Here is a 24,795-nt window from a genome sequence, read left to right as displayed (position 1 = left end):
GTCTGCACAGCTGAGCACAGAAAGCAAACCGGCTGACGAGCAGGGCTGGGGACACCGTTGCTCACGCAACACCTATAAACCCTACTCGTCCCTTTTTGTTAAGAACATTACAGCAGAAACAAATACTGACCAGTGACATTGCTTCTGGATGGAAGAGAGATCTACAGTGCAGGTCCGAACCCGTCTCAACTTGCTGCAGCCTAAAGGCAGATTTAGGGCAAAACATGACACCATATCCTTTTATATTCTTGGAGGTAAGTATCTCAAGGATGCTTTCAGCTGCTGTTGACAGCAGGAGGCCCCGTTACCCGTGAAGATAAGACACACAGGGATCACGCTCCAACTCAATTTAATAAGCTTCGTAACGAACTTGGACAGAAAGTGGTTTGAAATAAGTCGAGCAACACTCATCTACTAGTCAAGGATTTTTTTAAGTAATGCTTTTAAGCTTATACTCAAGCATACAAAGCATAAATTTTACAAATTAAAAACAATAAAATCATCCTAGAATAATGTAACGGCTTCCCCTATATGTACAAGGAGTGGAAAGGAGACAGAATTCTTTCCAGGTAATCATCTCACACATCTTAAGTGCTACATAAGTGCTCTCCACATTCATTTCAATTTTTCTTTTAATGTGGGTGGAAGGAGCTGAAAGTGTTTCAATGAAATCATCTTAAGCAGAGAGAGGTACTTCACCTGGTTTCAAGCTGTATATATTTGCCTCTTCAAAAGTCTTGAGAGGAAATGCTTTCCTTAAAATTCTGCTGTTAGTTTCTGTGCAGCAGCCTCTGTTTTTCCAGCTATATAAAATTAAACAGTTCAGTAAGTATTTCTCAGAAAGTACCACCAGTACTTCGTCTTCATGGAAACCTGCTATCCCCCACCCTTCACAAATGACTCCATTGTACAACAGAAGCAACTACGGTTTAGCTTAGGTTTGACAGGCAGAAAAGAAACATGGTAACAGCGAAGACCACAGTTATTAGGGAGGTGATAGGTTTTGGAAAAGGAGAGAGATTCGTAGCCTAATCAAAACACGCTTGATATACAGCCTTTCTGCGGAGGCATATAAGACAGGATAATTTACAAACCAACTTCTTCATGTCCACAGCATTAATGAAAAAAATCTTACTTGCTTTCAACAAAGGAAAGGTTGGGGGAGGAATGAGTGTAGTGTACCACGTTTAATTACCAGATTTGTTTGCCACCGTTGAGTTTGGAACAAATCTTCTTACAAAAGTTATTTTTCATATTGTTCTAAATGACGTGGAACAAAATATGTATTTTTACACTAAAGCAAACTGATCAAAGTGGCATTTAATAACATTTGTTAAAGTGGTTATCTAACAAAAATGGGTTAACAAAATCCCATTCATTAGTAGTCACCAAATAAGACACTTCTCATGCATATGACAAAAGTTCATTCGTGTACTGAGACGTCTGTTTACTGTGTACAATATTTCCATAAATTATATGTTTCACAGCCCCTACCATTCAAGAATATTTCAAACAGATTATATATTATATTTGTATATGCAAACTATTTTATATACACTAATATAAAGATCCTTAGAAGTACCAATATCACTACCTTTATGCTTTCTCTAAAATGCATAGCTTTCGAATATTTTCTTGCAGTTACCAAAAACTTTACAGATTAAAGCTGCTTATCAATGTGGCATGTTCATAAAAACAAAGTGAAATAGTTCTATACTAATTTTATATTAAACCCCTTAAAAAACATGTTTATTTTTTAATGGAAAAAAACCCAAGCTAGTGAAAATTCAAGTAATCTATGCTCAATCTTTGCCCAAATACTATACGAAATCAATGCAGCGTTCTAGAAGTACAGTGAACTTCTCAACCAGGACTGTAATACTGCATTTCTCATGGAGAAAAATGCTAGTCATGCCACAAAAACGCACCACTTTCCACTTCATCCGGGAGAAGCTTTAGATGAGATTTAACAACACAAGCGTCAGAACAGAGGAAAAACTGATCAGTTATATATGAAGAAATTGGAGCTATTCCAGTTTTGTTTCTGCAGTTTGTTATTAAACAAAGTTACATTAACCATACAGTTTCTCACAAACTAAAAGTTATACATGGTTTTTAGACATCAACCGACTGGAAAAAGCCAAAAAAAAACCAAAACCAAAACCCCCACCAAAAAAACCCCAACCCCAAACCCCACAACTGTTAAAAGTTTGGTGTTAGAATAACCAGCCTGGGTGAAGGAAAGCCAGACCGCTGTTGTAGTTGGGGGGCTACTGACAGCTTGTTTGTTATGTATAAACTGTAAGACCTCCATACCACTAATGCCTCAAAGTGGAGAACAGAACGATCAGTAATAAACAGGAACAAATAATTTTGTTATATCCATCATCTAGCTTAACCTTGGCGCTCCGCGTCCCTATAGCTGCTTAACAAACAATGGTTTCCCCCCACAAAAAATAGCTACACAAGTAAACAGTGTTCACAGTAATGCAATCAGTAACAGGTTTTGTTAGTTTCCGTAAGTCAGGTGTATCTGCAAAGCTTTATACAGTTTAATGCGTAAGTATTCCAGTAAAATTAAGTGAAAACTAAGTTTCATTCTACAGGGTAATATCTACCATACAAGACTAGATTATGTACAGTATGGGACTGGTGTGACAACTGCCAGTGTTTCATGATGTTAAGCTATTTCACCCATCAGCTCGGTCTTTGTTCAGCAAAGCTGTAACTTGATATACGGACCTAAAAACCTAGAGGTCGATTTGGCAAGTTTAGTACTTACTACCGCTGGATATACACCAGCGTACAGTGCTGCAAAACTGAGTCGACCAGAACATCCCATACCCAGAAGATTACAATTTGTCGACTTGAAAGTCTGGACTTCACATGTAAAACATTAAAACTATAATCCTGACTGGAGTGAGGACAGTCAGTAAACAAATACAGGTGAAGATGAACTGCATCTCTTCAGAAAGGTATGGAAGAATTGAGAAAATGCAAATTTCTGTTTTCAGACAGCCCTGCTCTGCTCAGCTCAAGGCATAAAACCAGCCCAAGTAGCTCTAAAACTATGATTCTTATTCAGCAAGCATAAAGGCAGATCCTGCACAAGATGATGCATCAGAGGCTTCAACGAGCATCTCTCCCCTCCACTTCATTTCCTAACACCAGCATGTCTTTCAGCTTACGAACATGCAGTGGCCTTCAAAGCTTTAGTAGCCTGCTGGAATCACTGCAGTGTCTACAGCTGCAAATTTAATCCAGGGGGGAAAGGCCCCTGTTAACAAAAACCCTCAAATGCCTCTGGGGGCCATTTTGGTCATTCGTGAAAATCAAGAAAAATCTTATTTCCACCAATACCCCTCCTGAAAAGATGGGTCACTGATCCGTTATGAACATAGCTCTCACCATATAAAGCACCAAAAAGTCAGAAACAAGGAGGGGGGAAAAAAAAAAAAAAAGTCCTTAAATTATGATTTACAAGTTTGTACACTATTTCCTAAGCAAAAGGTTGACCTTAATGCAAAGTTTATAGATGAACACTTGACCAGTTACTTTTAAGGGGAATGTATATCTGGCTATAACTTAAAGGTAGAAAATATTCACTGTTCTATATACACATTTCAAACAGGAGACAGTTAAACTTAACTGAATAGTTGCCAATATAACTCCGTATTAACTCACTGGCCACTAAACTAGGCATCAGTAGCCAATTAGAAAGCTTGAGTTCTGTACTTTTAAAAATGCTATTTTTCCTGTCCTGTTTAATTGTTTTTTAAAAATGTATTATAGTGCATAGCCTAAGTCAGACTTTCAAAGAGATACAGCGCCTTTCAATGCAGTTTTTGCAGCATTTAAAAGGGACTTTTCTCCCTTCAAATTAGATGTTCATTGAAAAATCTGAATTGAGTGCTGTACTGTAGTAAAAATATTTCAGTCACAGACTGATATAAATGTATACTGTGCAGTACTAAGATTGTTTGATGTCCATCTGCACACATTTTACTTGGGTTCTTCAATTGTCCCCTTGCTGAGGTCTGTCATTTTGGGATATTTCACTTTCTTCTGGTCCAGCTCATTCTGAGCCCACAGTAGTAGTTTCAGTAATTTTGCCAACTTGGGTGTTGATTCACGATTTTCATAGTCTAGAACAGCTTGATTAACCTCACTCCATACCTGGAAAAGAAATACTGGAGTTCAGTAATAATTTTCGTATGATTAACACAGCTAATGTCACACAGACATTGACAAGATCACACCTAGAGTGTTAATTCCTCAGAACATGGTCAGGACAAAGCTCCATAGACTATGAGCCTGGAGAAAACAAGGAAGAGAGCCAAGTAGTTGAAGACATTAACACCAGTTTTTTTGATCTCGCTTAGGAAATACTTCTGTTCTTTTGCATACCACTATATACATTTTTTCTAAACATTTCAAAAATATTTCGACATTATTTTCACCACATACGAATAAAAGACATCGATTTCCTTTTGAGAAAGGACTACCTTCTGTCGCTGCATCATGTTAAGCAAGTCTCCAAATGGTGATTCTTCGGGATTATCAAAGGCAAGCAAAGCCAGCGTACGCTCCATTTCTGTCAGGCATTCCCTGCTCTCCTCGCCTTGTTCCGCTAATTGGGTCTGAGCAAATTCCAGAGCTGCTTCTGTCTCACGCTGCCGAATCAGTTCGATCAAATGCTGCTGCTACATACGAAAGACACAGCAATATTAGCTAAAGAAATTAACAAATCTTCAGTATTTCAAGACTGTAATCTTCAGACATTAGTGTGTAATTTGAGACAAACGCTAATCCATAATTTGACAGTTTGAGGTCAATTATTCTCAATGTGTGAGACAAGGAGCAGCAGACTTGTCTACAACATCTACTGAAAAAGGTAACCTGACGCTTTTGAGTAACATGTTTTGAAAAGATGCGTTACTAAAGGAAGTACTAGGAATTCAGACTAACAGTAACTGGAAGTTGGCAAGTCACACACCACTGCTGCCATTACAAGTTTTCATGTTACTAAGTGTATATGATGGTTCCTGCAGCATGCCACAAAGTTTCCCGTTGCTACAAAACGATGCCAAGAGCAAACACTTGAAATTGCATCCATCTTCAGTCACAAACCTCCCAACACACTTGTAAAATCTGCACTACTTTTTCCAGTCTCTCAGCAACCTCTAAAACAAAGATAAAGTTTGCCACCTGTCCTTACCTGCAAATGAAAGTAAAGATATCTGTTTGTATCTAGCAATTCTGGATGGAGGCTGTTTATTAACGCAATGGCTTCTTGAATCTGTCCTTTCAATATCATTTCTCGAATTTTTATTCTTTCATCGAGAGTCTCTAAATCAACACTGGGTTCAATTCCAGACTCCATTCGAAATTTCTCTGCTGCTTCTTTAAAGCCCTCTGAAATAGAAACATTTTACCTATAAAATATATTTTATGAAACACTTTAAAAAACTCATCAGTTTAAATGAAAAGATTTGAGTACTGCTTGCGCATTTTGGGGGTTTAAAGATTAAGTCTGAACTTCTGAAAAATTCTTCTCTATTTAAATAGGCATTTATCCAACAGGCATCTTACAGTACATGCTTAATTCATTCTTAACTCACATGCCCTCATTCTCTAAGGATGCATGCAACTTGTAGTCTGATATCTCTTAACTTGAAAGCTTGTTTTATACTTAAATAGAGCAATGTACTTATTCCAAAATAGGATTTTCAAAATTTGGGTGGTTTTGCTTCTCCCTCCAGCCCCCAAATCTGTTTACACAGACCTAGCAGGTTTACTGAGAAGAAACAGAAAATGAATTTTGCTTTCTCATACTAACACCGTATTTTTTTTAAGTTATAACAGCTATTTTAAATCCTAAGTCATGCCTTCATATACACAAAAATTATTTACGCCACCCACAAAGATGCTCTTCCTTCATCCCAGAGGCTTTACCTACACTCCAATGTAAACAGGGGTGTAGATCGGATACAAATGCCTCCGCCCTAGTATAGCTTACTGTGATGGTATGCATCATAATTACTAGGGACAATTTCCGAGGGTTTTTGATTGTTCTAAGTATGAAGTTAGGCTATATGCTGAAGGGGTTAATATTTTTGGTCTCAAACTATTTTGACAACAGTGTCCTTTTAGAGTTCATCTTTCTAGCCAGTTAAAACTTGCTTCTGATAGTTGTTCTGTGCAGCTTTCAGAGTGCTACTTAACAACTGCAACATATCTTGAACTCTGTTTTAATGGCACAAAAAAGGACATCATACAGAAGTGGGTCATGTTTGTTTACAGCATTCCAGAAAACACCTTCTTTTCTGTACCTTTTAGCAGAAGAGTTAAGGTTAATAAATGTCACGTCTATTGCATGATAACTGCTCGGTCTCTGCATCTTAGTGAGTTTCCACTTAAGAGAACACAAAAGCAGTTGTACATTGCTAAGAGAAGCCAACAGCAACCACGAAGTCCTCAAAGCCCTTCACTTCACTCCATCTAGCAGCATATTCTAGCCAAAACTGTCTGTCTTGATAAAATAAGTGACATGCATTTAAGAGCCTCCTAGCATTACTACTCATTTTCACCTGTAACAAGGTAGTTCATGATAAGGCGGTTCATGTCTGCTCTCTGGATATGCAAGTTATTAAGTTTTTCCATCCATTCATCTTTCGTGATTTCATCAGGTTTTTCTGCATAACTCATCCTGGACTCTTACTACAAGAAAAGAAAAGCATCTCATGTAACATGATTCAAGAAGAAGTAAGTTTAATGTGTGTAAGCACTGTGTTACTACCATCTTTGTATCTTTCTTATGAGATCTTTTAAATTAATAATCCAAGAGACCCTTTTATCTCAAACCACAACTTTACATTTTTCTCCTCCTTGTTCCTGCTCTCTTTCACATCTACTAGCCAGTCTCTAAAGCTGCTTTCATCAATCGTCAGAATAAAAAAAAAAAAAAATCAAATACCACGTTCTTATACTTACTTTTAAATCCACTCCAAATAAATCTTGTTTAGAATTTACACAGCACACAGAGCACCACAGTGTGAAACAAGTGAATCAAAGAGTTTGACAGCTAGCCAGAAAAACTGTAACAAACATTTAAAGCAAAGCCTATGTAAACAATATTTGCTTTAAAGTTTTCACCAAAACTTAGATAGGATACCTCCATATATTGTATAGCTACAAAAATGTACATGATACATTACCCAACATACAACTAAAAGACTTACACTAGCTTAGCTTCGCTGTCCCCAAAAGTACTCCTGTCAATGCTACTAAAATGTTATCTCCTAGTATTTTTCTCGACAATATTTTTTTTTTTTCAGATTCCTAAGCAAAGCGCTTTGCTAAAGCCGGCATTTAATCATTTTTACCTTCAAGTCACGATGACAGGGGCAGCGAAGGGGGAGGAGAGGCGGCAACAACAACAGCAACAGGCACCGCCACCCCTCTCAGACAAACACGAGTGGCAGCGCGCCTATCTCATCACCAGCCCACTTCCAACAGGTTTTTCTTTCTCTAAACTACCGCCAAAGCCACACCGCACCCAGGAAAGTCGGACAGCGGGAGGCAGGATACGCCCGGGGCCGGCCGAGGGGCCGATCGGTCCCCGGCCCCGCGTTCACGCCGCTCCCAACCACGCGGCAGGGGAACGGGGCTCCCACCGCAACGGGCTGCTGCGGCGGCCCGAGCCCCGCGCCGCCCCCGCCCGCTGGGGCACCCCGACCCTCCCCCGACGCCCCGCAACCCCCGCCCGCCCCCGGCCCGCCGAGGCGCTGCCCCGACCTGGCCCTCCCCGGGGCCCGGGCCACCGAAGCGCTCGGCCCCGCTCGCCACAGGCCCGGCGCCTTCCCACCGCCCGCAGCGGTCGACAGCAGGCCGACCCGCCGGGCCAGAGGAAGGGCCCCGCCAGTCCCCCGTCCCCCGAGGGAAGGAGCGGATCCGCCGGCACCATCTTACCGAGCGCGCCGCGGTGCCGGCTCCGACGCACGAACGCGGGCCCCTCCGCCGCCTCCGCCAGGCCGCTGGCGCGCGGATCTCGCGAGAACCGTCCTCTCGGCCAATCAGCGCCCGGAGAGAGGCGAGAAAGTGCAACCATAGAGTCGGCCCGCGGGACAGAGTGTACGTCTGTCCATGTAGGTACACACCTCCAGTGGGGAGCTGGTACCACAGAGACGGCGGGGGGTGGTGGCGCCGCAGTACCATAGAGATTGGGCGCGATCCCGCCAGGGCTACCATAGAGCGGCGGCGGCCGAGGTGCGGGGCGAGCCTGCCTGCAAGATGGCCGCAAGATGGCCGCCCTGCCGGCTGAGGCAGCCGGGGCGCCAGTGCCAGCCCGTGGGATGGGGGTCACTGGAGTCAGCGGGGCCGCTGCGCCGAGCAGGGTAGAGGGCCAGGTCTCGTTCCTTCCCTGCCTCCCCTCAGCCCCTCTTCGGCTCCCGGCCGCAAGGCAGGCGTCGGGGCAGGGCCTGTGCTGGCTCCGCCATGCTGCCTTCCTCCAGCGGTCGCGACCACCTCTGCCAGGAGCTACCGCGGCCGCTCTCTGGGTCATATCCCTCCCTGACGCTTTGATAACGTCTCAGGTGACAGCATGGACCTCCTTGGGAGAGGGACACCAACCCTGGCAGTAACAACTGAAGCAGAAGTTGATCGATGGGCTGGTCCGGTCCCTGCTCCCATGGGGTGTGCGCGGGCAGCGCCGTGTGAGGGTGTCACTGCTCCTGCACGGACATAGCGGGGTCCACCATAGCAGCGTTGTTCCAGAGCCTTGCTTGGCAAGGGTTGGCCATTGGAGCTCAGACTGCTGCCGGCAGAGTCGGCCCTGCCGGTCTGCCAGGATAATGGAAAGGGAGGTGGGTCTGCTATAGGTCCCAGCCAGGTATATCGAGGTGCAGTTCCGCCAGTTCCCGCTGCTGTTGATACGCTGGACTGTGAACTGTCGTGGCTGAGGGCTCTGATTTATGATCTCTGTCAAAATTTGTGTTGGCTGCTGAGGAGAGTTAATAAACTCACTGCGGCGAGATCCAGTGGGGTTTGTGAGTCAAAGCACTCCGCAGAAAAGCCAAGAACACACCTCGATTGGTATATTTCAATAGAGAGCAGGCTTAAGATATACAACTTCTATACGTGAAATGCTGCAAATGATACTCTTCAGAAGAATGTGATTTCACTTACACAGACTGGGCATATGGATACAGTTACTCATTTTTCACTCTTGTTTTTGTAACTCTGCCATAAAGCACAGCCTCCAAAACTCTCTTTCATTACAGTTGTCCCTACGTTGAAACCGAGAAAGTCTACAATGTAATCAATAATTTATTATTTTAACTTATTTCCCCAAACAAAGCTCCAAGTATATAAACAATGCAGAATTTTGGACAAAGAACTTCAAATATTTAGTAGTACATGCCATTAGTTGTTAGCCATGTGACAAAGAAAGCTACAGCGTGGCAAGTATTCCTGTTGATTGGAGAGGGCTTTTCCTCAGGCTTTCATCTAAAAACTAATCTCAATGAATTTGACTCACCGGGAAACATCAACGTTCAGACTCTCTTTTTGAACCCGCAGGCTTGTAGATCTCTCTTTGGCTTGCATGTCCTGCCTGGTTCTTGTCAGCTCCTCCCTAAAAGGTGGAGTTTCTCAGGAGACTTCCATAAAGAGGGAGAGAGGAGGAAGATGCCCCTCTCTAGGAGGGTTTCCCAGCTGTTCTATAGAGGGAAACATACCCTAAGCAGAGAGGAGGTAACTCATACCACAGTTGCTGTTTACAGGTAAAGAATAGGTGTAATTGCTTTCTAATAAGTAGAATAATATACTGAATAAGTAAGCTAAAAATGTGTGAGCTGGTGTTTGGCAGCATGCTGATTGCGTGGTGCTGACAGCTGTTTTTTCAGAGGTTGGGATGTTCAACCAACTGCAAACGAAGTTTCCCTTTACCCCTTTATTGTCCCTGAGCTAAAGAAAAGTAACAATGGGCTAAAAGCAGCTCCTGAGTTGTGGTTTTGCTGGTCATGAAAAATAGTTTGGTCGGGGATTTGTTTAAAATATTTTTAGGAGTTGGCATTTTTTCTAACCATAATGTTAACAAAAAGAAGTTTGTCATGTTTCTGTGCAGAATATCATGGCCAGCTGCATTCTTCTTTTTTTCCCTTTTGTGTGCTTTCCCTAGCTTTTTGATGTTTCTGGTAATGTCAAACCTTCTTAGAAACTGAGCTTTCATTTGAGAGAAGAGGCGTTATAACCACTTTAGTTGCAAGAAACACACTTTGAATGTTACTATTGAAGCATTTTCTTACTGACTCTGAAAACAAAGTGAGTTTCCAATGCATGAATTGTTTTTATTTGCTGAAATAATACTAAATAGTACTACTTGCAGCGACACCTTTTTTGATGGCAGCATTAGCCCAATGTGATAAAATCCTAAGTATATATAAAAAAATTATAAAACTGTTGTTCCTTTATCTTGATTCAGGCCTTTTTTTCCCTACTAATGTTCTGTGTGCAATGAAAACTCTGCATGCTTGGGGGATTGAGCAGTATCTTGAGTAATAAATGACACTTATTTTATACTAACTCTTTCTGACAGAAAGCTGCCTAGTGACCTTCTGTATTCCCCTCTTTTTAACTTACATCTCACTGAATAAATGTTTAGTCATCCCAGGTATAATACCTGCGGCTGTCTTTAGTGAAGAGGAACACTTATGTTCCCTATGCTTCATAGCCTGGAATACCCAAGGATTTGGAAATAATAAACTTGGATGGCTTTTCTTTGTTAAACCTCACAAAATTGAGAAGGGAGTAGGAAGATACAAAGCTGTGCAGCAATTCAGGGCAAAAGCTTCCTACATCATTCCCTCTTTTCCTAGCGCTAAAGCCTAACTTCTGTTAAAAACCCTCACATTCTCCCCAAAGTTGGAACCAAACCTTTCCTTTATTACTCAGCGAAAACCTTGCAGGATACTTCTGTGACTCCAAAGTTGGATTAAAATGCATGGGAACAAACTACTTTGCTCTCGGGAAACTATCCCGTGCTTCAATATGCCACAGTCCTACTAGTTTCTTTTAGTAATGAGGGCAGTAATAACATAGAAATTTGGATTTTGGGGCAAGACTACAAAATTGAGATGAAAAGAAACATAATAACTGTAATTCAGTGCAGTTTATAGAATTTTTACATGAATTAGGATTTGATAAATCCTAATCTCAAAGAGGTATTTTGATGACTGATACTTGGAGTTGAGTGGAGTGAATCCCAAACCAAAATCACTAATTCCTGGAGAAGTCACAAAAATCCCTGCAAAAAAGGCATATATTGGGGGGGGGGGGAGTTTACCTAGAATTGAAGGGGGGAAAAAAAAAATCTGCAAGTTTCTGTCAGCTGGTAGGGAAGGGGATTGCGTTGTTTATGTGAATATGATTAACCCTCAGTAAAGTATTTCTATGTGTTCATCTAGTCTTTATGAAAAATGAAGTATCAGGAGCCTTGGAGAATCAAGGACCCAGAAGATACACTACCTTGACACCTGATGTACCTATTTTGAGTGATGTGCTGAACTCTGAGGACAGAGGCCTTTTTCCAGAAAAAAAGGTAAAGCTGGAGCACAGCCAACATAAATTAGTCTCTTCTGACTTAAAATGATGAATTATCTGTTAACAAAAAACCAAACAAAACCCGCCAGACATGGAGGAGGGAAGAGAACTTGCTCATTTGCTTTCATCCCTACTCTTTTCATGGGCTAACTCTGTCTCTAGTTTTTACCTGGCTGCTGAAATTAGCTCATTCAGTGAGGAAGAACTGAGAGGAAGGGTGAACGTAAAGTAAGTATTATATTTAAGGGCTTTGCATCTTCAAACACTGGAAAAGGTTGCTATCTTGGTGAAGGGGAAAGGTGGATGAGGGAGCAGAAGTCACATCCCAGATCTGGGGAGACCATCTCTGTGCAACACGAAGATGATGCCTTAGTGCCTATCACAAACAGTAGTTTTATAGGTCACACCTAAAGACCCTTGTGTGAGATACTGCAAATATAAGTAAGGCCAATTTGTAGATACCCAAAGTTTAAAAAAGACTAATTAGGGAAACCCAAGAGATAAACAGATAAAGATCTCAGCTGCAGAGGAAAGTCTCAGTGTACTGACTGCCTAATAGCGGAAAAGGTTTTGGAAAGCAGTGGGAAAAAGTTTTAAGGAGAGTTAGTGCTGAGGGATTTGTAGATATCTCAGCATAAGCTTCTCTGGTGTTTAAGAAGCAGAGATAGATAAGGTGCTTATTAGACTGTTTTAGAAGCTGATTGATAGTCATTAATCTCTGCTAGGATTTCCCAGCAGTGTTTCCAGTTCAAACCAGGTGAAAACTATCATCACATTATATGAGAGGAGGCCTAAACCAAAACAAAACTCACATTATATAGATCACCAAAAAAGCTCCTTCTGCGTGCTGCCAGGACGGTGCAGATTCAGACCACTGACCCAGGAGAAAATTTCCCAAATTAAGGGAAATTATGCTCTAACAGGAAAAGAATTAGGAAGGGAACGAGGCAGGGAAAGAATGGAGTTGCTGACAGTACCATTTAAGTGAAGGTGACACAGGTGTTTAGTCAGCAAAGGTAGATACTCTGACTTGGGCTTTAACACAAAAATGTAGGGGTTTCTGTGGGTTGACAGTGTAACGTGCTTTAGATGGTATTCACTGGGTGTGCAAAGTGAATCAGTATTACGTTAAGATGGTGTAAGCCTCTTACCAAATGCGTGTAAGAGGAATTTAATACCTGTTTCACTGCTGGATCCCCTATTGCAGGCATCCCCTCTTCACTGTTGGTGTGCAATTCCTTGTTTTGCATGTTCCCTTTCCCTTGGTGTGTAATTCCTGGGTTTGAGCACTCCCTAAATGCTAAATTTGTCCATTAACAACATGTTATTAGCTTTTCCCAGGGCATAAATCACAGTGCAGCTTGAGCTACCAAATCATAAGGTATTTCCCCTCCATGTGCTTTTCATTTATTGTAGCTCTGTAGCTGCAGAACAAAAATTATTCTGCTTGCCTTTAATCATGGTGTCTTGTACTTTTGCACAGGAATCTGTTGGGTTTTTTTACCTCTTGGTGTTCCTGTGTGAAGTAAGTATTAATACTGCCCAGTTTTACAGGTGGAGAAAGAGGCTGACTATGCTATCAGGCAAAAAGCTAATAGTAGCTTTTCCAACGTTATCCTGAGCTTTTACCACCAGAAGTCTCATATATAGAATGTAGACTTCTAAAAGATGTAATCAAATGACTCGATAGAATCCTGTAATTCTATAGAATTAATGCTAAGTATGTTTTTATGTTTCCTCATGGTTTCATTCCTTAATCCATCTTAGTAAACACAGCACCTGCCTGGAATTCAACTTAAATCAATGTTTTCAACCCATGAGGAAAAATGTGCAGGATCAGGGTCAATCAAAGAGCCAAACCTCACACCTCCAACTGCCGAAAAGGCTCTTCCGATGTCCAGGGCAGGAGTGTTTGCATGGCCTCATGGGTCCTCCTGTAAACCTTGGGACGCCTCAGTGGTTCTGAGATGCAGGGCTTTCTGGTTGCTAATACGACGAATGCTGACAGTAGGAACAAAGCATGTAAATGGGAGTTAAGTCTCTGTAACTATTTGTAGCAGCTTGAATCCTGGAGAGTTTTTCTCAGTAGCCTAACCATTTTTAAAGGGTGTTTACTGGGAAGCCTCCATGCGGTGGATGAGCTGATCCAGTGAACGCTTCCCTTCCACAGCACTGCATAACCTGGACCCAGAGGAAAGCATTACTGCAGCAATTGCTATTTCATTTTCTAAAACAGATGGAGTAGAATAGAAAAACAAAACCCCAATGGAATAAGCACAGGTGGGGAGCATAGCAGATGTGAGCAGTCGGGTCTGCAAGCAGCAGACAAGCTCCTCTGCCATGTTAATCCTGTGACAAAGCCGTACCTCTCCTGTGAGAGAAGTCCCTGTAAGCAAAACAGTATCTAGCACTGCGACTGTGCAGTTTTGCTTTGGCACCTGCAACCTCACGAATAATGAATAAAACTGCAGTTCCTGTGAGGTAAGATCACCCTGTATTTTTGGTAAGAAAACCGGGAGCAGGCGTTGTTGATCCCACAGAACTCTTCTGCAGAGGAAGCCCTGAGGTGACCGGGGCGGCCCGCCTCCCGTTTTCCTCAGCGGCCGCAGAGACGGCGGCGTGCGGCGACCTAGAGCCGACGGGACGGGGACTCCGCGGGCAGCCGCGCCGCTACGGCTGTGTGGGGAACGGCTGAGCCTCCCCTCGAGCTGGAGGGAGGCGGGGGAGAGCGGCCCCGGCTGCGGGCAGGGGCGACAGACCGCCGCCGCCGCGGCTTTCCCGCCCAGCGCCCTGCCGTGAGGGAGCGCGCGCTGCCCGGCCGGGAGGCGGAGCCAACGCCAGCCGAAGTCCTCCGGGAGCCGTGCGCAAAGCGAAGCGCTCTAGGCTGCCGTTGGCCGCCATGTCGGTCTCTATGGTAGCGGGGGCGGAGCGCCCCCGCCCAGCGCTCTGGAGCGGTTGCGAGGAGGAAATGGCGGCTCGGCTCGGCTGAGACCCTCGGCGGCGGCGGCGAGATCCCCCCATCCCCTCCCCGCGGTGAGTGAGGGAGGCAGCCGGAGAAGCACCGGGACGGGAGGAGAAAGGGAGCGGGGCCGCCGCTGCGGCGGAGGGGTCGCGGAAAAGGAGCGGCCGCCTCCTCCGGCCTGGACGCCTTTGGGCTCGACTAGAAAATGGAGGCGGGCGGGCGGTGCGGGTCAGGGCGGCCGGAGGGACCCGGGGAGGGTGGGTTGGGGGGGGTGGGGGGAACGGCGCGGCCTGTTTTCAGGGGACCGTCGGTGCGGCTGCAGGGTGCGGGCACGCCGGAGGCCTGGCCCGGTTCCAGAGGAGGTCGGCGACTCAATGCGGGGGCCCCGGAGGAAGCTAAAAGCCGCCGCCCCGTAAGCTCATAACGTGGTTGGGCCGGAGCGGAGAGGACGCCCTCCCCGGGCGGAGCGGGCTAGAAGGCGGGCTCCTCCATGTTGGGGGGAAAGGAGAGGACGGTTGTGCTCTGAGGCGATCGACGTCATAATCAAGCTGACGCCGGCAAGCTTCTCCGTGACGTCACGACCGACTTTAACCGCCTTTCTCGTTCAGTTTCACCGTTGCCCTAGTACCGGACGAGGGGTTCGCCGCCGCGGCCCCGATGGGTGGCTGGGTGCGGGGGTAGCGCCCTTCGTCGGGGCGGTCCTCTGCGCCGCTGGGGACTCCAGAAACCCAACCCAAAACTCATTCCGGGGCTGGGGGTCTTCGGGGGGTGGGACTAAAACTTACCTGCTTTGAAGTGACACTTATTTTCTCTGGGCGATGGAGGTGATCTCCTTATCGGTGAGTTAAACAAGAAAAGTTGAACTTTATCATGTTGTGGCGACTTTCTTGTGGGGGAAAAGAGAAGGGGTTGACTTTTTAGACAGTAGTAATTGTTGGCTGGCTTTAAATATTCAGTAAATTCCCTGTCAATAGCTATTCCCCATCCCTTGCATTAATGTACTTAAATACTGTCTCTTGGAGGTGATGGTAGTTTGGAGCTGCTTATTTGGCTTGCAAAAGCCATTCTTTGGTGGTGACCAAATTTTGTTTCATACAGTTAAGTAGTTTTCAGTGTATACCTCCAAGTGATAGTTATATTTTAGTAGCGGGTTAATAAAATCTTACCATTTTAGCTTGTCATTTTTAAGTTGGAAAGAACATTACAATCTTTTTAACGTGTTACAAAATGTATGTCTGTTACACTCTCCCTGCTGTTTGTATGTTCAGTAATTCAAAACAGTGTAACATGCTGTTTTTCTTGCATGGGCTTCCATGTTTTCCTTCTAGGAACTTCAGGGAGACAAAAAATGCTGATTCCTTTTATTTAATTCAAAAGGATGTGCAGCATTCCTAATTTCTCTGGTTAATTTTTTTTTTCCCTGGATAATCTATTTGAGATCTTTTGCAGACATAGCTCTTTTGAATACTTAATCATCACAGCCTTGTTTAAGTAAATTCTTTGGCAGCTGATATTCAACTATATTTTGCTTTATTTTATGAGAACTTTTTCATTGTTTGCTTTTTTGTCTTTCTGTTTTACACAGTTTTCTTGTAAGTGGTAATTTGAATTGGTTTAGCTTCAACTGTCTTGTTACTACTTCTACAAACAAAATTTACTAGCTGTTTAAGCAATTTAATTGCTGGTCAATGAAAAATGATAATGTGTAGTTACTGTACAAGTGTAGCATATACTGTGTTAATTGTAATAGATATTTTGGGTTGTGCTCCACTTTTATGTATGCCAGCTGCTTGTTATCATTATTTGACATTAGGAACTTTCTTTAGGAATAAATATAGAAGTACGCTCAAAATAGCTGTTCAGTGAGGCCTTAAATTTTTTTCCCTTGATGGTTCCAGAAACGTATTGCACATAAAGGTTTTTTAATGCACTTTGGTGGAAGAATAAAGGCTCATGTTAGCCTTCAGCCTGCTTTGAGACCACATGGCTCCAGTGATGTGCAAATCAAATAATTGTTGATTTCAAGACTAGCATTTAAATAGTGGGGTTTTTTACAAAGTTTCTGTGTTTGTTTTTTTTAAAGGGATATTTTAGTTGATTTCTATTAGTATGGAAATGAAGTTTTTGCTCTGCTGCGAATTATGTACACTACAAAATAGTTGTAGATTATAAAACAATACATATAATTCACACCGTGCTTCAGAGGGTGCTTTTCATATAACTAAGAGATGTCTTTTGAGTTAGAAAAAAACCAAACCCTTGAAACTCCCCAAAGCAATCTAATAGAATTGTATGAGTCCAGAATAGTAAATAAAATTGAATAAATATTTTTCAGTGTCTAGTGGACTCATCAAAAGGCAGTGTTTATTCTACTTAATCCTGCTTCACTACTAAGATTTTCTGTCAGTAGATTATGTTATTTGTTTCCAGTTTAAGGTAGTAATAGTCTTTATAGTTGTAACTTAGAACTGTGGGATTTTAACTCTGTACAGCCTGAATCTTCAGCTAGAAATATTAAGTGGGGAGAGGAAGGGCAAGAACTATAGGGGTTAGGCTGAGAGTTTATAAAATTTAACTGATAAAAATGGAAGGAAGGGACTGTCCTCAGCGAGAGTAAGATAAGATGGTTTTTAGTTGACAAGTGGTAGAATCTATCTGCACTAGGTTTATTCTCTGGTGCACTTTTTCTGCCTAGTGTCTCTTGTAGTGCTACAACTAGTAGGACAGTGGTAGGAGATTTAAGGAGAGGATTTTAATATAAGTAAGGTTTATCTAGTTTACGCAAGAACTGGTTGCTTTTTTGTGTGCTGTCAAGCCTCCTCACTAGGAGAATCTTCAGTCAACTGTCAGTTAACACTTTGAGGGTTGTACTACTATGAAGTTTTTATCTAATACAGCTTCTGAAATAAGTGAATACTTCACGGTTATTAATGGTGGTAGTCTCAAGAGCATTGATAGACTTTGAGGTTAAGAAAAATCTTACATTTCCAGTTAGGGAGCTAAGACACAAAGATTAAATGTGCATTATGTGTGTTCTCACAGTAAACCCTAATCAAAATTGGGAACTGAACTGTGTTTACTGCATTTTTAATAACATAATCAGTATGCTGTAATTACTGTGTTTCACTAAATTCTGAAGGAGAAATTCATTTGTTTTACTTCATTTAATGAAGCCTTTTTGATGGAATAAGAATGAAAATGATAGCTGGTTTCAGATGTTATATTTTACCTCACTTTTTACAACTGAAATAAGGGGGAAAAAATGTAAAAACACAGGATTTTTTTTTCCCCAACAGCTGTGCTGATAGGGTCAGAAATTATAATCCTGCAGTTGTTTTGAGTCCATTTCTGTATGCACAGTTCGACTGACAACAATAACTAGACATGCCAGAGGATACAGATAGTTTAATTATAATGTAAAACTAACAGTTTTTACATATAATAGTTTAGGATGTGTAACTAGTTTACATACTGTTATAATGCCAACTTGACAAAAGCCTGTACAGCTTTACTAGTTTGTGTAAAACTGTTTGAGAAGAGGGATTTTTAAGTACAGTGTAAGTATTCCAGCTGAAATTTGACAGTTGTAGAATTGTAATCTTGTATGTTTAAAAATAAACAAGCTGTGGGATGTTGAAGAGTTAAACTGTAAGGTTCTCAGACTTAGCCCGAATAACTGTTGCTGTTCAGTTGACAGCCGAATAACTGTTGCTGTTCAGTTGACAGCCGAATAACTGTTGCTGTTCAGTTGACAGCCGAATAACTGTTGCTGTTCAGTTGACAGCCATGATAAAGAACTAATTTCTTTGTACTTCAGCAGAGGAATGCCAGATTGTGTGAATCACCTTTCCAAAGTGCGTTGTTTCCTGTGCAGTGGCTGAAAATGTATTTTCAGTGCTGCTGAAGAGGTCAAGTTCAGTAGCAGAAATTGAACATTAGGCAAATAAGTAGTATGTATTTGTAAAATATTTTCATTCAAGGTGATGGAAGAGGAATGGTAAAGATGCTGTATATTGAGTAATACCCAATAACTATCAAAGTTTGTAATTGGTATTTCTGTTGTCTAAACTTAGGACCATGGCGTGTAAAATTGGCTTGTACTGGGGCCTTTAGAAGGTTTCTTGTACAGAGGTGGTTATGTTTGGTTTTTTAATCTAAGCTTTTGACCCCAGAAAGCTGCCTCTTTTTTTTTCTTAATCTGTATAAAAGGGAAAAAGAAAAAAGCAGAGCTACCTACACTGCTTGTGATTCTGCTCACAACTTTTCTTAATGAACAAAATCTATTTGCTATCTCATTTTTGGTCATACTGTTCAGACCCTGAAAGCAGAAGTAAACCTGACCAAAAAATTCAATTTTATTTTGTGGTCTTTGGGTAAATTTTCATTGTTAGGGCAGATATGGGATTAGCTTACTCAGAATAATGTGAATAAAGGCTTCAGAAGGTATTATAGGAGTAGTAAAAAAGCCAAATGTCAGTCTGTTAGTAAGCCAATAGAGTGTATCTGCCTAGTCTTTTAAGTACCTGTGAAGCTCTGGATTAGAAAATACTCATGGCATGTATATAATACTTTTCTTTCCTCTTAAATTTTGTTTATGTTTCCTCAAATGCAGAAAACACTAAACTGAATATGAATTTTGTTTATCAAACACAATTATGGGCCTACAGGTTGGAGGATGTGCATAGTGTAAGTGCCTTATGTTAAGGTTTGACCTCTAGTAAAGTTCCGTCAGTACATTTGTCAGTTACAGTTCTTTCCTCAGCTACTAACAGACAGAGCTGTGCTGACAAAAGCCCTAATGTGTACACAAATCTGCTAGATTCTTAGAATCTGTTTGCTAATATAACTTTTTTCATTGAAGGAATTTGAATGAACTTTCAAAGTCTTGCTTCCTGACATAAACTGCTTCCCTACTTGGAAGGGCCTGTACTAGGGTGTTGATAGAGCTTTCTTATTATGAGTGCAGCCACGCTGATAAAACTCGGCTGCACGAGGATGGTGCCCACCTGCCACCCCACCCTGCAAACAGAACAACTCATACAGGTAAAAGTACAGTTTTGCAGGTGTAATTACACCAATATGAGGTGCTTATGCCAGCACGGCTCTGTTAATTAGGGATTGTACCCCTTAAAGTTCCTGACTTGTGCAATTGTGACAGTGAACATTTGTAGTATAGATATGATCATAGTCTTCTCTGCTATTAAATAAAATTTTCACGTTTGCCAGATTTCTGGTGGGCCTGCTGCTAAAGTGCCTTGCACGTTTCTATGAGAAATTGCTATTTAGCTGAATTTAGCTGTGGGAACCTCACTCTGGTTCAAAGAAGCACTTCTTGCTACTTATCCGGAATAAAATACACTTGTAATACTTGGTGCTGTTCTCATTCTGCTGCACTACCTACTGAGTGGTTCATCCCTTCATTTTTTTCTGACTGTTCTGATCCTGTATGATACAATCTGAAATAAGAATTTTTAAAAAATGTTTTGCTTGGGAAGTTATTTTCTAGTCTGAAAGACATCAAAATAAACTTCAGTGTGTGTGTGTATTTTGTTTTTGCATAAACCAGGGAGCTACTTGATGCGTTTTTGCTTGGTGTAGTTATGTCACACTGTGGCGTCGCTCATTGTCTTTTCTGTCTAACTGCTGCTGTGCACTAGTCTGCTGTGTGTGCGTGGTAATCTGATTCTATGCATACACATTAAATTCAACACTTCCAGGAGGTCCCACATTCACTGCAAATGTGCAGGATTGCTGTCCTGTGTGTGCACAGTTTTCCATCATGTGAGGCAGTGGCCTTCTTATGAGGCTTACGTAAGGTAAGTGAGTAGCCTGACAGAAATCATGGAAAAGGTGATGGTGTATATATTATTTTCAGATATACAGTAGAGAGGGTTTATAGTAATGGGTGACTAAAGACACTTTAATTTGGAAAGGTTCATTTCTTTATTATTGCAAGTACAGAGACCAAGTGAATGTATTTATTGTTTTCAAGGGCAGCTATTTCTTTAATTTCTTGGAATGAATCCGTTTGCTTAATTATTTTAAAAAGTAAGCTGTCAAGTTGGTTTGCTATAAAGTTTATTGCTAATTTAGAATATTTCTTCAATACCTTTCTCAAGTGGAAAAAAGCGATCTTGTGAAATTTATAAATTTATTGACTCATTTTTCATGAGAGAAAAGTCTGGAAGAAGATTGAACACTTGTTTCTGCATCTTTGGAAATTAAAAAAAAGTTAATGTCTTCATTTTAAATCTCATTAGTTGATTGGCATCACTACTGCATATGGGTAGTACTTGGTATCATGTAAATGTGCACTTAATGGGCTCTCCTGTAGCAAGACAGGACAAATGTTTTGCACCGTGCCCTGGACAGTTGAAATAATTTTTCAACACCAAACAAAAAAAAGCTGCATTCAAAGTCAGAAAGTCTGCAAACCACAAAACTTCATTGAAGTGGTCAATCTGAGTTTCCAGGGGTGTCTGATGGTAGAAAGGTGGTAGTGACGGACACTACTGAAGTATTCGTGATGCCACATCATGACACTACAAGGTCTTACAGTACCTTCAAAGATTTCTTGATAAAATGCCAGTGAGATTGAGGAAGGGGATCTCAACAGAGGTGCAGAAGCCTCTGAATTAACCTTTTTTTTGCCCCACCCCCCACCCCCCCAGAGATCTGATCACATTGGTGTGCTAAGGTGTCCCTGGGGAGCTTTTCCCTCACGTTGGAGACTGCTGTGGTATGGGTGCCATCACACACCTTTCTTTCCACCATCTTCAAAGGGTGCAGATTCTCTGTCCTCCAGTGCAACCATTTCTATCCTGGGGCAGCCTGATCTCCCATGCTAGTCAAGTCAGTTCTTTTCCATTACTTTTGGTGGGAACTTAGATGGGGTACTACCCAACACTGAAAAATGAGGCTTTACAAGTACTAGAACCTGTCTTTGTAAAGGGGGATGGAGAGGTGAGGGAAGAAGCAGCAGGTCCGAGTGGAAGGGTGTGATGTAAGACTGTACTGTAGATGTCAGTGGTGCCATCCCTGACATTTATATCATGTTGTGTTATGTGCATCTGGGGTTGAAATACTGTTCTGATACTAAAAGCTACCTTAAAACTAGATCTTGGTGATACTTTGTCCTAATTTGGCAATATAGCACTGTTCATACTTGCCTAGAATTATTACTGCTTCATGCAGTATTTAGGAAGGGTACACATTTCTTAAACTAGGATGGGGCATTTCTGAGGAACATGGCTGTATTACTGAATTACGTATTACTGAATCTACATCGTGCTAATTTAAAAGCTTGTTAATGTGTTAATTTTTAAAATGGGAATAATGTGTTGACTCTAGAATAGGAAGGAATTAACTGCCACTTTTAAGTTGTTAGGATTGTGGGTATATGAGGTGGTAGGTTTGTTTATAATCTTGGAATTAATTTAGTGTTTAACGATAGCCAGCAAAGCATTTACAGATGAGTGTTACAGTTTTTGTAGAATTATTTATCTTTGTTTTTATTCTTCTAGGTCTAACTGTAAGCATTGAAATACTTTGATTTTATGCAAATTTTATTTTTAACACAATCTTTCAAATGTAAACTTCTGGCATAAGATCTTTGTATTTACCAGGAATGTCTGGACTTTTGACCTTGAACTGCAGCTTGTCTATAGCAGTCAAGTAGTGAGATAGTAAATTATTTGGGGTGCAGGGGAGGAGTTCAGGATGACAACAGTTTTCTTACATCTCCCCATCCAGACTTGAGCCTTACGACTGCTGCCTCTCTCCCTCTTCAGCTCTCATTGCTTCTGTCTTGTCACAACATTCCCATTTCACAACTTTTTGAAAGGTGTTTTCCTTCTTTCAGAAGGAAGATACTTAAATCAGTAAGCAGTGGATACGTTTTATATGAAAATAAAAGACCATATACTAGTTCTACTTGGTCTTCTGATTTTCTGTTGCTTCTTACGTAAGTAGTCTGCTCTCTGATCTTTCATGGATGAGCAGATGGAGGGAACTGCACTGCAGCCCTGGGTGTGCATGGCTTTCTCCAGTGCTAGTGCTGAACCTGTTTCCTGCTGTTCTTAGGGGTCAATGGATTGTACCTTTTGTCCTTGGTCTGAATGGAACTGCTCACTTATGTACAAAGTAGGTTTTGCCCTAGTGGCTTCCTTTGGGCTGCTTTTGTAATGCTTGTTGATGCAAGGGATTAATTTTGCTGCTGCTTAGTAGAGAGAGTGCAGGTTTCCCAGTTGTCATCTTTGACAAATAGGGATGCAAAGTAATCTTCAGTGGGATCAGTCTTCTGAGTGGGAGTGGCATCAACTAAGCCATACCAACATTTTTTATTTGCATCAGAATTTATGTCCTCATGCGAGTTCTCAGACAATATTTTTTTTTTCCTTGTGTGATATTAACATATTTGCTTATTAGGAATTTTTTAACACTTAAAGGAGGCATAGGCCAAGCCCAGTGCCTCTTTTACAGGGAATAAAATGAGCAAACAGTGACAACTGTGATTGGAATCACTGTTACATCATTCTGGAAAGGATGCTTTCTGTCCTGTTGATAACATCCTGCAGTTTCTTTGATATTTAAGAAACCTATCCTGGATATTTTGGTTCTAGCCAAATACCTTGCATGTCAAGCCTTCTAATTCTGAAGAAACTCCCAGAAAAATATAGCGAAAGGCCAATTACAAGTCATTCTAATTGAAGCTAGTATCTCAAATACTGGCATAGACTGGATTTGTGTCAGGACGTGGAGATGAAACTGGTCACTAATAAATGATACCTGCTTTTAAAAGCTAGAAGGTATAAGACTTATGGTTTGAATTTCTTTGCGGATGCAAACAGTCTTCTGTCTTCTCACTAAGCCTAGTTTTCAGAAAGTTGCTGAACCTTATATTGGCCATTGTGGTTGTTTGAGATTTCTGTCCTGTCCTTGGGCCCTGGCCATTGAATTTCCATAATGTATCTAAAACATTAACTGGAGCTTCAATATGAAGACTTAAAAAAAAAAAAAAAGTGCCTTTGTTTCTCTGTGACAGTAGAAGTAAACGTTTGTTAGGTAACATGTCACACTGAAACAACTCCTGCAGGTACTAGGGTCTATCACAGGTCTTAAATATGAGGTGAACCTTGCTTTCTTGGATGCTTGTGTGGGGTGAGTATGCGTGAGATCCTTCAAAGTCAGACATCCTTCTGTAGAGTTCTTAGGGTGAGTAGGGAATAAGAGAACTAATAGGTGCCAGATACTAATCATTTGAACTGAAGTATTCATGCAAGGTGCTTGTATAACCTCTAAATAATGAGATACCAGAATTTGTGCAGATTACGGCAAATTGGTTGAGTATTGAAGAGTGCTGGCATCCAAGAACATGGAATAAGGTGCAGCATATTTTGTCATCTAGCTGTTGACAATGAGGATTAACATTAATGAGAGGATAAAGATCACTAGTCTTTCATATAGATTCCTCAAAAGACTAAATAAAATAGCTAGTAAGCCGAAACTGAAGAATTTACCCTGAATTCTGACCTTTTTTTTTTTTTTGTACACAAGTCCTCAGATAAAGGAGAGATTAAGTTCCTTCTTTTGGTTGTTTTTAGCTCACGTTAAAGGTTTTATTACTAAGCTGTCTTTCAAGATCCTTTTTCAGAGCAAAGTCTTCCTGGTTAACTGAGGCAGGAAATTCTTAATGCAGTTAAAATAATAAGTTCTAGAAAAGACAAAATCTTTATGCAGTCAGCGGAGCCATTGAACCTCTTCAGGGAAATGAGAGAAAAAATAAAAGTGGAGATACTGATCTGAATGTATATTTTTTGGTAATTTGTTGAATTGGCCTTGGTCTAAAAATATAAACACAAAAAGATGGGGAAATGTTGGTGTTTTTAAAAGCTTTGCTCTGTTGTTATCAGATTAAGATGTTATATTGAGGCATCTTAAAAAGGGCTTAATGAAGTCACCATCAGCAGATCCAGGTGTCTTCAAGCTGCCTGTCCTGCAATTAACATCTCTCAGCTCTGAGTTACTGGCATAGATAATCTCTCTTCCTTTTTGCCTGAGATTTGTAAATTGTTGGGTTACAAAAATGGCAGTAGATAACAGTATGCTTTTCTTCAGGTTTTGAGGTTTTGTCTGAGTGTGAGAGGGATATGTTTACAGAAAAGTGGAGTGAGATTACAAGCTTTCTCTCTTTTTTTTGTTGTTGTTGTTTAATGAAGGCGTGTTGGAGGACA

At 41.5% G+C, this 24,795-nt stretch overlaps 2 protein-coding genes across 4 annotated transcripts in view; one reads left to right on the top strand and one right to left on the bottom strand.

The window, feature by feature from the left end:
• Positions 1-339: 339 nt before the first annotated feature.
• Positions 340-8,013, bottom strand: GID8 (GID complex subunit 8 homolog). Of its 2 annotated transcripts, none has more exons than XM_050907434.1 (5): positions 7,972-8,013; positions 6,591-6,720; positions 5,219-5,415; positions 4,506-4,703; positions 340-4,176 (listed from the first exon to the last, which is right to left on the bottom strand). In XM_050907434.1, the coding sequence occupies exons 2-5, from the start codon at positions 6,706-6,708 to the stop codon at positions 4,003-4,005; spliced, it is 687 nt and encodes a 228-aa protein (XP_050763391.1). In that variant the 5' UTR covers positions 6,709-6,720; positions 7,972-8,013; the 3' UTR covers positions 340-4,002. The 2 variants fall into 2 exon arrangements, with proteins under 2 accessions (XP_050763391.1, XP_050763392.1); XM_050907435.1 differs by lacking the exon at positions 7,972-8,013 and adding an exon at positions 6,994-7,028.
• A 3,778-nt stretch (positions 8,014-11,791) lies between these two features.
• DIDO1 (death inducer-obliterator 1) overlaps positions 11,792-24,795 on the top strand; it is a 58,711-nt gene continuing 45,707 nt past the window's right edge. The window contains exons 1-3 of one of the 2 annotated variants that reach the window (XM_050907481.1): positions 11,792-11,829; positions 12,933-12,982; positions 13,085-13,126. The gene's annotated coding sequence lies outside the window, so the exon portion shown is untranslated. Of the gene's footprint in view, positions 11,830-12,932; positions 12,983-13,084; positions 13,127-14,577; positions 14,635-24,795 lie in introns of those variants that run through there. The other variant, XM_050907482.1, reaches the window with a different exon arrangement.

Source organism: Gymnogyps californianus, chromosome 17, assembly GCF_018139145.2.
Source record: "Gymnogyps californianus isolate 813 chromosome 17, ASM1813914v2, whole genome shotgun sequence".
Classification (NCBI taxonomy): Eukaryota; Metazoa; Chordata; class Aves; order Accipitriformes; family Cathartidae; genus Gymnogyps; species Gymnogyps californianus.
This window is presented reverse-complemented; position numbering and strand designations above follow the sequence as displayed.